The sequence below is a fragment of the Oryzias melastigma genome, linkage group LG1, assembly GCF_002922805.2.
Source record: "Oryzias melastigma strain HK-1 linkage group LG1, ASM292280v2, whole genome shotgun sequence".
Lineage (NCBI taxonomy): Eukaryota > Metazoa > Chordata > Actinopteri > Beloniformes > Adrianichthyidae > Oryzias > Oryzias melastigma.
In genome coordinates this window covers 1,564,770-1,578,367 of record NC_050512.1, presented here as the reverse complement: position 1 = coordinate 1,578,367, position 13,598 = coordinate 1,564,770, and the positions used below count along the sequence as shown (strand labels likewise).

Here is a 13,598-nt window from a genome sequence, read left to right as displayed (position 1 = left end):
AATGTTTTATGTAAAGCACTTTGAATTGTCTCTGTACATGAAATGTGCTATACAAATAAACTTGCCTTGCCTTGCCTTGCCTTGCCAGTTATTTGTAGATGAAAAGATAAATCTCAGCTTTGAGTGTGTGGCCCGTCCCTCTTTCGCCGCGCGAAAATATGCAAAGTATTCTAAAGTTCTGGAGGTTTAAGCGTGATCCAACCCCAGCATAGCGGTCTGTCTGCCGGCATATTCATGGCGTGAGCTCCGCTGGACACGTCGCTGCATCGAGCTGCAGCCAGAGAACGCGGCGGCAGTAACAGACTGTCAAACTATCCACAGTGTATCCCGCTTTTCTCAGTCTTTAATGTTTTAAAAAACAAAAGTTAATTGGAAATGATAAATCTCTATTTCATTTATTACTGTAGTTCAGCAGAGGAGGAAAAGATTTGGTCCTGACAAAAAATGAACATGAAAGTGTTATGGAAATGTTATTTTTGATGTTTTTTATTTTATTTTACTGAACGTTGATTGAAGTTTTGAATTTAAAATGCCCTTCACTTGCACTTGGGCTTTTGTTAGGCATTTTATGTTACAGCCTTTTATTGTTAAGAAAGTTTATCTCAATACAATGTTACAAAATAAAGTATTTCTGATGAAAACTATTAATTTTTGCCATTCTTGTTTTCATAATTAATGTAGAACTGCTAAATTCCACGAAGCACACATTTCTTTCCTAAAAAAAGGCCACATATTAATTTGAGATTAATCGCGAGTTAACTATGGACAATGTGATTAATTGCGATTAAAAATTTTAATCGCCTGTCAGCTCTAGTTTATATGTTTTTTTTTTCCCGCTACACCCGCTTTGCCACACTTCATTACTGGTACATTATAAGTTGATACATTAAGGATACGGGTGCCGACCGACCCATATATAACGGGGGCTAGCGGTCTACGGCGATGTCGGCTACCCTGACCCGTTTATAAACACAGACCGAAGAGTCTAACAGTTTGTGTAAATCTGTGTGTAGATTTAAATAAAATCACAACCATGCATCAGGTATGCGTTGTGTTTCCTATATAATAACTTTTTCTATATATAAAAAAAGGTTGAAATGTCATTAAATTGTTGCACCTTGTACAAAAACATTATTGCCACGACCTGAGAATTATTTTTGTGATGATCAGAGTTTTTTCGTTTTTAAAACTGGACCAAAATTAATAATTTTATGGTCATTTTACTGTGTCTGCTAAACCATGTCTCATTGTTTTTTATACCATCCCAGTATGGCGTCACTCTTAACGTATCTTAAGTAAAAAGCCCGTGAACCGCGCCTTTAAATGCATATGCTTAAAAGGAATTTATTTTGAAAAGCTGTCAAACAGGAAGATACGTTTTATGTCAATTTCCTGTCTGGCGTGAGACGTTAAATAAGTTGACCAGGCTTGTTTTCAAGCTAAACTCTCCTTTTCTATGAATACAAACAACAAGGCCGGCATCGTAAAGAACCCGGTGATAAACAGGAAGTGTCTTCTACTTTATCAGACCAGGTCATGCCGTCAGACTTTCCGACGTAAAGAGAAAGTAGAAAGCTTAGTGGGAGCAGCGAAGCTAGCAAGAGTTAGCATCACACATCTCCGCAGCGTGAGCAGCTCGTGCTGACTGTCCTGCCGGCCTTCACGCGCTCTCCCCCGCTTCAGCCCGCGGTTCTTCCCGGAAAGAATGAACTGGCTTTTCTCCGCGTCTAAAGGCTCCGGGCCGCTGCCTCTGAACAGCCTCCAGCAGCAGAGACAGCGGCAGATCGAGTCGCTCAAAGCCGCTCACCCCAGGTAACAGGAACCGCTCGGAGCCCAGCCTTCCTCCATACTGGACTCATGTTTTTGTCATCTTACGATTTGAATAACAAATTAGTTTAAAGTCCAGCCAGCGGTCTGACTCAAAGCTAAAAACAATCTTCCTTTGGCTTTCTTTTTTCGTATTTTAATCAAAGGATCTGATTTAACAGGACACGGTTCTTCATTAGTTCCAAGAAATTGTTCTGTATGTCCAACTAATGCAGCCAGCTTCCATCTGATTGTATTTTAGCAGTGATAGTCATGCTGCAGATCCATGACCGGATCCAGATCGATCCACTCCTGGTCACACGTGGAGTTTGAGGATGATCTTGTTATTCCAGATTAAAGTCTTAGCTTTTGTTTACTAGAGTGTTCTCGGTACAGGGACCGTCTTATCCTCTGTATCAACACTTTATAACTCACCCTAGAAACCAACCACTCGTTAGTTAATACTGCTGCTTTGTTGTTGTTGGTTTTCTGAAATGTAAGCATGCATAACCTCTCCAGTGTGTAAACAATTATGAATGTGCTGGGAAACTGCACAATTCTTCTTTCGTTCTGCAGGATTTCACGGATAAATGTGGTCTGATAAGTGCTTTTACTATCGTCCAGGCACATGAGTGTTCCACTGTTGACAGGAAACTAGTAACTACAAGGCACAAGATCTGAAACACACTCAAAGTAACTCGTGTGAAAGTACAAGTTCATTTCTCTTTAAGAGAAGTGTCAGAATAACTACAGAAGTTATAACATAACTTACAGGTCAGAGTCAAGGCCCGGGGGCCGGATCCGGCCCTCCGGGTAATTCTCTCCGGCCCTCCAGATCATTTTATTTTGTTGTTATTAATGACCCGATGTTATCTTGCGCTTATATTTAATGTGTATAATTATAACAAAATATATCTTAATGGAGAGTAAAATATTTAAAACTATTTAAGGTTTAAGTTGATTTATTCTGGGATAATATTCCTGCCTTTCTATTTTTCATAATTATGTTAAAAAGTTACAGTTTTTACATTTTAAAAATTGGCATTCTGGACTATTTTGGTATTTACTAAGATTTTTTAGACTATTTTGGAGTTTAGCTAATGTTTAGCTACATGCTAGCTGTTTTGGCTAATTCAGGGTTTTTTTTTTATTTTTTTAGGCTGTTTAGGAGTTAGGCTAATATTTACTTGCTAGCTGTTTTGGCTAACCAAAGTTTTATTTATTTATTTATTTTTTTTTTAGGCTAATTTAGCTTTTAGCTTATATTGTAGCTGAGTATCAACTTCAACGTTTTCAGCTATCAGCTTCAGCGTTTTCAGATATCAATTTCACATCTTCCGCGGCCAAATTCAGCTTACAGCATTCACACTAGCATTATTGCAGGTAATGCTATATATCTAGTTCATAATTATGTTAAAAAGTTAAAGTTTTAATGTTTTTAAAATGTAGTTTAAGAGTGTTCAATAAATGTTTATTCTGTTCGGCCTGTGACCTAAGGTGTGTTTTGGATTTTGGCCTCCTGTGTGATTGAGTTTGACACTCCTGACATAACTGAACTTTTTAGTTTCTCCATATACTGACTGTTAATCCTTCCAGGAACATCTTCCATGATTACGTTTATGGTTTTCTTTGGTGGGGAACCGTGTTAGACCAGTGTTTAAAACCCCAATAAAATGTTTTAAATACAGACACAAACAATAGTTTGAAAGAAACTGTCTCTTTTTAAAGAGCTTATCATTATGAGATCACTGTTGGTACATGTTTTCTCTCTGATCCAAATCTGTCTAATTTATCAAGACAACAGACCAGGATTTTTTTATTTTTTTGTCCAGTGTTGCAGAAATCCAGAAGGACGTGGAGTACAGAATCCCATTCACAGTCAACAACTCCACCATTACTGTCAACATGTGAGTACATCCTGGACATGAACATTCATCCATCCATATGGGCGTGGCCTTAGAGAAGCTGGGCTGCTTTCATCTTCAGATCAAAGCAAACAAACAAGAATCAGTCTTTGATTTAGGGCTGCTACGATTAGTCGACTAATCGACTATTAAAATAGTCGACGACTAATTTAGTAGTCAATTAGTCGTTACTTTATATTACATGGAGTCGGAGTGTAGTAAAGTTGAACAAGTTGATTGAAGCATTTCTTACACATGAACTCGTCTGTCTTTTTTCATCTTTGATTTTCCAGTTTGCTCCCCCAGCAGTTCCCACAGGAAAAACCAGTGGTTAGTGTCTACCCCCCTGTGGGGCATCATTTAGTGGACAGCAATAATGGAACCACCATCTCAAGTCCTCTCATCACAAATGTAAGTGCTTGTATACATTTGATGGGGTGGAGTGGGACTGCCTTTCTTTTACATGACAGATATTTGGCTTTAGGACAACTGTGGGTCAGTTTTAGCCTCAGGCTATGGGGTCAAATCAGGATCAGCTTAAAGTGAATGAAAAAACAGATTAAAAACTTGAAAAATAGACATTGTAACTGAAAAAAAGAATTGAAAATTTGACAAAACATTGTGAAAACTGGAAATAAAAAGACTATAAATTAAAAGAATACTGATTGAAAACAAATGATCCATTAGTAACAGCTGCTGTTTTGAATTTTCAAATTTTCTTTTTTTTAATCTTCACTTCCAGTCCTCAGTTTTCAGTTTCAATTCTCTTCGAGTTTTCACTGCTGAGCTGAGCCTAATTTTACATGGGGGCGGGGCTTTGAGCTCATTGGCTACCGGGACAGGTTTCCCAGGGGGACAGATGACTCCTCACTACACATTTTCTCCACTTTTCTCAGACACAAATGGATATTTTAAAACTTTTCTCTCATTTTTTACTCTCACTGTTCAAACTTTCAAAGAAAAAATAAGTCAAATAAGTCTAACCACGATGAAGATTTATGTTAATCTGCCAAGCTGCATGTCTGCATGAAAAACTGCGCAGAGGAGATCGATTGGCAAGATCAACAGCAAAGTCGCGCTGAAAAAATCCACCAAACAGTGAGACCGTGAAAGGTACACCGTGATACTAGTGAGGTAAAACTGCACAGTAGTGATACTGCCCTCCATGAGTTTGATTGTTGTGGGGTGACGCAGGCGGAGACAAAAACAGACGACGATCTGCAGCAGAAAACACGTCACATCACCAATATCTCTTGGGGAATCATGGGATGCATTTTTGGGTAGCCAATGAGCTCAAAGCCCCGCCCCCATGTAAAATTAGGCTCAGCTCAGCAGTGAAAACTCGAAAAGAGAATTGAAACTGAAAACTGAGGACTGGAGGGGGAAAAAAAAAAGTTCAAAATTCAAAGCTGCAGCTGTTCTAAAGAACCGTTTGTTCTCAATCAGTAATTTTTTAATTTATAGTTTTTTTTTTATTTCAAGTTTTCACTCTTATTTTTAAAATTTAAATTTTTTTTTCACATCTTCATTTTTATTTATTCTTTTCCGATTTTCAATTCTTTTTTCAGTTACATCTATTTTTCAAGTTTTCAATCTGTTTTTTTGAAGTGTATCTCTGATCATCATAACAAACCTCTATGATTTTCTTAAAGTGAGACAACTTGCAGGATCAGTGACTCCTAAAATGCTGTAAAAAGTTGATGATGCATAATTAAACCCCCCAACCCCAAGCTAGCAACATTAACAAATACGATGACGTGTTGGTGGGTCTGTTGACGGTTCCGTTGAGGAGAGGACAGTTCCTTTGGGGAAATCATTATTGAATTTTGGTTGGAAGACCTCAAGGATCTGGCCGAAAAGTATGGGATTAAAATACTGTACTAAATGTGAATATCATCTTCTAATAAGGAGATGGAATGACTCTGGAGCCTCAGATGCTGCTTTAAGTGTATTTTTGAATAAAATAAATGTATGTCCTGTATCAGGTGTGAGTGGTTGTCTTTGAATGAAGGCTGGAGAGTGTTTGTTCAGAGGATGGATTCATGTCATGAAGAAGTCTTCTGAGTTTCATTTGTGTTTTCTTGTGTTTTTAGTTCGGGATGCATTCTGATCTGGGTAAAGTGATTCAGAGTCTGCTTGATGAGTTCTGGAAAAGTCCTCCTGCTCTGATGTCCAGCAGCTCTGCTGGATTTCCATTGTAAGTCCCTTATGGTTCAGAAGCAATTTAATGTTAAAGCGGAACATCTATTCAGTGTCTCTATTTTTTGATGAGTCATCTTAAAGTCCATCTATTTCCTTCTTTCCATCTTGCAGCAGCGGTCTGTACAAACCAGCAGGTATCCCTCCGTACCCCAGCCAGGCTTTCCATTACAGTCCTCACCATGTGGGTCCCGGTCAGACTCCATCTTCTGGTTCGGGGCAAGTTCCAGTACCAGCCCCCATGTCACATCAAGGAGTGGATATGGTTCATGGGCCCCCTCGAGCTGTTGCCCCGTATGGATTGATAATGGATCTGCCACTGCCAGTTCCAACTGGAGAATCCCAGGTAAAGATGAACAACGTTTGGACAGGTTCTTCTGACAAACAACCTTTTCTGTCAAGTCTTTCAGAGTAAACTATATATGATCATATATTGCCTTTGGCACACACAAAAAAACAAATGTTTATGAAATGTGAGTTATTTTTGTGAACTCTTCATCACGGAGGTAACACACCTCGATCTCTGAGGCTCTGCCTTTCGTTCCTTGTGTCGCCCATTTCATGAAATCAACCTAAAGTCGTCCTCGTCTGTGTGTCTCCGTTTCACCCACAAAAACAAACATCCATTTTTTTAAAATATGGATGTACGTACTGGGTGCCTGCCTTGAGTAGCCTGGGCGGTTGTCCCCAAAATTTGGCACAGACAGAACTGTGATGCTACTGTTCACTTTGTGATGAAATTCGGTCACAAAATGCAGACAGTATCAGATGAACATTTCAGGATTTATGGAAAAGATGAGAACATTGTTCTGATTAGCTCTGGCTGTGAACGTTTCTGTTCTCTTTGAATCAACATTAATCTCTGTATCAAAAATCCTCTTAATTTTCATGCGGATCATTCATCTCTGAGCATTCCTCTAAAACCCTGCTCTCTGAGCACCAGCCCCTCCTAACCCACGAAACCATTGGATCCTCACATTGTGGCCTCACAAAGTGGGGAACAGCCCCTTCCAGGAAGAGTCTGCGCTGCCAGCACCGCCCCCAGGCTGACATAAACACCCACTTTCACTGCAGAGCTAGCTGTGATTGGCAAAATGCTTTCATTTTCTATTCACATATACGCATCCATATTTGCAGAAGTTTGGATGTTTGTTTTCGTGGTGAAACGTAGACACGCTGCAGAGGCCGACTCTAGGTTGACGTCATGAAATGGGCGCCATCCTTCAGGAGCGAAAGGCGGAGCCTCAGAGATCGAGTCATCTTCAAAGAGAACTGATATTTCATTAAAAATGTTATTTTGTGTGCCAAAGGTAATATATGATCATATATGTGGATAAAGTTAACTCTGAAAGACTTGAGAATAGCACAATATTGGTCATTTAATATAGAACTGAAGTGCAAGATCTTCTTTGTTTCCTTCAGGCTGGACTGAACGGACACATGTACAAGATGCCTGAGATTCCTGAGACTTTTCCAGAACTTCCTGACATGAAGTAAAGTGTCCCCCAATATGAACTGGTTTGATATAGGGGTGTAATGGATCACAAAACTTACGGTTTGGATTGTGCCACGGTTTAAGGGTCACAGTTGGGATCAATTTTCAGATCAATAAAAAGTAGTGATGTCCTGATCAGGTTTTTCTGGGCCCGATAGTCATTTGATTCTGAGTATCAACCGATATCGAGCCTCGATCCGATACTTTTGTAACACATTTAAGAAATTAACACATTTAAAAAATGAACACATTTGATAAACTACAACAGAGTACCCCCCCCCCTCAAAAAAAAGTAATATTATGAGTTCTTTTCTCGTAAATTTACAACTTTAAATCTCTTAAATTTAGGACTTTTATTCTTGTAACTTTGAGAACTTTGAGAGTTTTTGTGACTTTTAAGTCCTAAATATTTTTTCTCATTATTTTTTCGTAAATATACAAGATTTAAAAAAAAAAAAAAAAAATGTTACCTGGTTCTACAAAAAAAAAGAGGTTATTGATCCCGGAACTCAAAATCTGTGAACATCTGGCTAGCTTGACTGAACTGTTTTTTTGTTGGCCTCAGGCTTGAACTGCTGCCGCACCTAACGGCAATAACCTGTGGTGATCTCTTAATGACATGTAGGCTTCTAGTGACGTATATATCCGAATAATAAGATAGTAATATAAAGTGCTGATCATAATAAGAATAAATTAAATGTTCGATACTGATTGGGGGTAACAACCAATACCAATCAAGTCATCAACCATGTGATTGGGCCATCCTTAGTAGGACTGCCATGATTAGTTGACTAATCAACGACTAATCGACTATTAAAATAGTCGACAAATAATATAATAGTCGATTAGTCGTCTGAACTATTTTGACATTTATTAAGGTTTTTTAGGCTATTTTGGAGTTTAGCTAATATTTCAATTACATGCTAGCTGTTTTGGCTAATTTAGGATTTTTTTTCAGGTTTTTAGGATAATGTTGCATTTAACTCATATTTTAGCTGCTATCAGCTTCAGCATTTTTAGCTATCAATTTCAGCATCTTCAGCGGTCATATTCAGCTTACAGCATTCACACTAGCATTATCACAGGTAATGCTACATATCTAGTTTTTTTGTTTAAAGTTAATGATGGTTAAGATGTGTGCTTTACATCCAGTTTGTGCATGATTGGATTAGTCAACTAATCTGAAAAAATAAATTGGTGATTAGTCGACTATTAAAATAATCGTTTGTAGCAGCACTAATCCCTTGTAAAAAGCCAAAAAAAAACAAGAAGATAAAAGATCTGTGGTACAAACCGTGGCTAGTAATCCGTATGGATCACGGATAATGTTACACCCCTAGTTTGACGGCATACTCTGCAGTATGTGTGAAATGACTCTTGCATGGGGAGGAGGGGATGGTTTTAAAGAATGTTTGAATCTTTAGATGTATGCGTTTGTGTATGGGGATGGCTTACATGGTGTCTTTGACTTGGTCCAGTCTCAACCAGCTGTCGGACATGTCTGAAAACGAGGACGTCCTGCTGGAGTTCTTTGTGAGGTTGCCGCAGTTCAAACAAGTCACCAGTGATAAAGAAGAGCTGATCAGCAGTATAGTAGACATGGCCAGTAAGTTCCTGTCCCAATCTAGACAGCAAACTTTCATCCAATCTGAATGAATGAACGAGCTGTGATGTGATGGAGTTCATACCAAACTTTGACTCTTCCCACTGGCAGAGAAAAACCTCCAGATGGAGCCACAGCTTGAAGATAAGAGACAGGAGATGCTGAATAAGGTCAGCCTAATTCACTCAGACACTCAAACACAGTCCTGCTGTGTATTTTCCCAACGTGTGTTTTCGTTTGTGGTGGACAGTATGAACAGCTGATTCAAATGAAGTCGGCCTTTGAGACGAAGATGCAGAGACAGCATGAACTCAGTGAGGTAACATCTGCAGCCGTCACACAGAACATTCAACTCATTCATTCGTTCATTTCCACCAATTTAAATCAGTCCAGTATAGATGTTTATTTTGAAGTTGTCAAAGCATAACTTGTGTGTCAACATTTAATAAACAAGATTACAAGGAAACTTTTGCTTTTGGCCACAGGCTGCCTCTTTCAGAAGCTTCCCAACAGCTTCTACTAGTTTACAGAAAAGTATTTCACTCTGAATGAGCCGACAGGTCTGTGTAGTCACAAGAACTGAGTTGACGTGTAGTGGCCTTGCTCAGACCCTCTGAGGCATCGCCACAAGGGTCTGCAGTTGGGTCCTCGGTGGGCTTAACTAACCAGAAATACGTTCCACATCTCCATGCATAGAGTCCATTTTTGTCCATTTTGGAGTTCAGCTAATATTTCAGCTAATTGCTAGCTATTTTGGCTAATTTAGGTATTTTGTTGTTGCTTTTTAGGGTGTTTTGGAGTTTAGCTAATATTTCAGCTACATGCTAGCTTTTTTGGCTAATTATTTTTTTTTTTCCCCAGTTTTTTTTTTGTCCATTTTAAATACTTAGCTAATATTTCAGCTAAACGCTAGCTGTTTTGGCTTCTTTTCATTTAGGCTATTTTGGAGTTTAGCTAACATTTCAACTACATGCTAGCTGTTTTTTGTGCTAATTTTGGCTTTTTCTTTTCCAGTTTTTTTAGGCTGTTTATGAGTTAGGCCAATATTTACACGCTAGCTATTTGATTTAACCTTTTTTTAACTAACCTAAATTTTTAGGCTAATTTAGCATCGAGCTAATATTTTAGCTGGCTATCAGCTTCAGTGATTTCAGCTATCAACTTAAGCATCTATAGCTATCAATTTCAGCATCTTCAGCAGCCAAATTCAGCTTACAGCATTCACACTAGCATTATTGCAAGTAATCCTATATATGTAGTTCATAATTATGTTAAAAGTTACAGTTTTAAAGTTTTAAAATGTAGTTTTAGAGTGTTCAATAAATGTTTATCCTGTTCAGCCCCCATCCTAAGGTGTGTTTAGGATTTTGGCTCCTTGTGTGATTGAGTTTGACTCTCCTGCCATAGATAAAGGAAAGGTTCATTAAGACAATAAAAAACTGTTCAGAGGCACAAACCTACAAACGGACATGACCTTCCAACAGAGCTGCAGCCTAAGCACGCTACAAGCCCGGTTAAAAGTGGCCGCTCACCAGGCTGAGGAGGAGTCGGAGGAAACCGCAGAGAACTTCCTGGAGGGGGGCATTGAAATCGACGAGTTCTTGACAAATTTCATGGAGAAGAGAACGGTGAGAGAATTCTTCTTAAAGTCATGCTTTCCTTTAGTTTATGAGTTAATGGTTTCTGCTGTCCTTGTTTGCAGCTTTGTCACAGCAGAAGGGCCAAAGAGGAGAAGTTGCAGCAGTGCATCAACACACACGGGCCTTTTCCTGTCAGTCACTAGAGCACGAGGTAGAAACTCCCAACGCTGTCATCACCGAGAAGCCTGGAGGGTTTCCTGTTTTCACATAGGTTCTCCTTCCATCTCCTGCTGTTGCTTTGCAGGTTTCATGCTTTATCATCCAAATGCTGTCATTGAGGCAAAGACTACCGGAGCTGAAAGCACACGGAGTAAGCATTGGGCACTTTGGAGAAGTCTGAACAGAATGATGGCACTATGGAGCTAAAGTGGAAGAGGACATCTGAGAAGGAAGAAGGAGGCCAGAACAACAGCAATACGTGTTTTAGAAAATGTGGGTGACATCACTGCTACCATGAAGATGACTCTTTAGTGTTTTTTCTTTTGATTTGACATCTTAGTTTAGTTTGCTTTTGGGTCACAGTGTTGCTGTGGCATCAAACCCCAGCACAGCGATCCCATAAGGTTTGTTTGGGTTTTTCATGTTATCTTCAGGTGAAAAAGCTGCTTAATTTTTCCTGACCAACCCCTCCCCCAACACGTGTCATCTTCTCTCAGCTTTGTCGATGTAGACATTTGAACTGCAGAATGTCGTTTGGTTTTGCACTACAAGGATCCCCTGAACACAGTCTGAGTTTCAGAGAGTTTGGCAAAGATCTGAACGTGTTAAAGTGGGGGCTTCATGAGCTGCAGCCCCCCCAGGACCCTGCAGGTGACGTGGATGGATGAAACTCTGCCACACAGTTTGAAGTTGCATACAGTTGCATCTTAAATTTTACCTTTTTTTTTACAAACATCCTGCTGGCCACTAACAACATCTGCTGGGTTAATCTGACTAAAACATTGTCCAAATTACTGTCCGTCTTCTTTTACTTTGTGTCAGGCAAATACACTGAACACCACCCTCCTGATGCCCAGTGATGGTTGATCTCTTTCTGATCAACAAATGGAATACTGTTGAGTTTTGGATTGAAGGTTGAAGTAATCCTAACGTGATATTGGATACTGTATTTAAATGTTAATAATAGACTATATTGTGATCAAAATTTCAGACACCTTGTATTATATGTTCTTATTTAATTTGTTGGCAGAATAAAGCATTTAGAATAAGTCTCTCCATATGTTCTGTTGAATGATAATATTTTGCCATATCTTTTTTTTTTTTTTTTTTGCTTGAATTGATGAAGTTTGAGAGGGAAGTCTGGGCATCTGTGTGACATCAACTGTCAGAGATGGGAGATTTAAGCAATTTTGGTATCAAAATGTTCAACTCGTTCAGAACATTACTGCTTGTACTTTGGGTGTTCATGAACTTTATTGTTTTTAAAATGAGCAAATATGCCTCATTAGAAATGAATGAGAAATTGCTGCAGTCCTTCAAAAACTTCACAGTTTGAAATTTGTGAACTTCTACAAACTTTCAGCTAAAGACATCATTCAAACATTAAAATGTTCAGCAACTGCTTTGTTTTATGGTAATTTAGAGTTTAGCTAATATTTTAGCATTATGCTAGCAGTTTTGGCAAATTTAGACATTTTTCCATTTTTTAGGATAATTTGGAGTTTAATATTTTAACTATATGCTTGTTGTTTTGGCAAAATTATACATGTTTCCATTTTTTTAGGCTAATTTAGAGTTTAGCTAATATTTTAACGATATGCTAGCCGTTTTGGAAAAATTCGATATTTTCAATTTTTGGGGGGCTAATTTGGTAATAGCCCAAAAAGCTTTTGGCTTCAGCATTTTACCTTCCTATCAGTTTTAGCATTTTTAGCTATCAGCTTTATTAAAGACATTCCGCTCACATCATTCACACTAGTATTATTGTAGGTTATGCTATATGGATTAGATACATTTATAAAGGCATGTTTGAGGTGCACCTTGTAATAAGATGGTGTAAAGGTTTTTATATCCCTGCTGACATCAGGAGGCCTTGTTCACGCTACACGTCCTCCAGAATGCACAGATTTCAAGTACTAAACAAAAATTAGATTAAAAAGTCTGATCTTTTCTAATTGTTCAGTTTATTTGAGCTAGAAACACATTATCTAATGCTACACAGCAATGTTTTTAGTAGCTATACATCTATAATTGAAGTCATGTTTGTGTTCAGGTTAACAGCGGTAGAGAGGATGACGGCTCACTAGAGACCTAAGTTATAGGGAGAGAAAATGCCATTTTTGTCTTGAGTTGTTTAAAACCTTTCATAAGGGAACATTAGCTCCACTGGGATGATCCTGTATGGCACAGGAAGTCTTTACTTTCAAAGGAAGTCCCACGAACTTCTATCAAAAGTAAAGAAATAATTAAAATGGTGAGGAAATGCTAGTTTCTCTTGGTATTTTTGCTTTTATTATTACCAAAAAAGGGACTATATTTTAAATGTATTATATTAATATGTACCTATGTAATGAATCCAAAGCAGTATCAAATTCTCCTAAAGGGGAGAAATTAGATTTTTATTTTATTTTATTTTTTTTTAACCTTTATTTCATCAGGCAAAACATTAAGAACAATTTCTTATTTACAATGTTGGCCTGAAAATGCTAAAAATACACAACAAGAAGAAAGGAAACAACAAACATGATTAAGACATATTAAAATTACCGATTAAGAAAACATGTACATGATTCTTTAAAAATGTCCTTTACTCTGCGTTTTAAAGCACACAGTGAAATAAGAGTGTCCAGATGGAGTGTCCTTTGTAAAAGTTCCAGTCATTTGGAGCAGCAAAATGAAAGGACATAAGGCCAAATGAAGTCCCCGTTTTTGGAACTTTCAGTTTGAGGAGTTGTGAGGAACGAGTGTTGTATCTGGACGGATGCTCTAATTGTAGTAACTGTGTCAGATAT

General features: G+C 38.2%; 1 protein-coding gene across 1 annotated transcript; it reads left to right on the top strand.

Moving 5' to 3' along the window:
• Positions 1 to 1,347: 1,347 nt before the first annotated feature.
• Positions 1,348 to 11,866, top strand: vps37a (VPS37A subunit of ESCRT-I). Its single transcript, XM_024259468.2, has 12 exons — positions 1,348 to 1,812; positions 3,639 to 3,713; positions 4,004 to 4,121; positions 5,804 to 5,907; positions 6,024 to 6,255; positions 7,332 to 7,402; positions 8,883 to 9,010; positions 9,119 to 9,177; positions 9,258 to 9,326; positions 10,492 to 10,635; positions 10,710 to 10,798; positions 10,892 to 11,866. The coding sequence occupies exons 1-11, from the start codon at positions 1,706 to 1,708 to the stop codon at positions 10,788 to 10,790; spliced, it is 1,188 nt and encodes a 395-aa protein (XP_024115236.1). The 5' UTR covers positions 1,348 to 1,705; the 3' UTR covers positions 10,791 to 10,798; positions 10,892 to 11,866.
• The last annotated feature ends 1,732 nt before the right edge of the window (positions 11,867 to 13,598 follow it).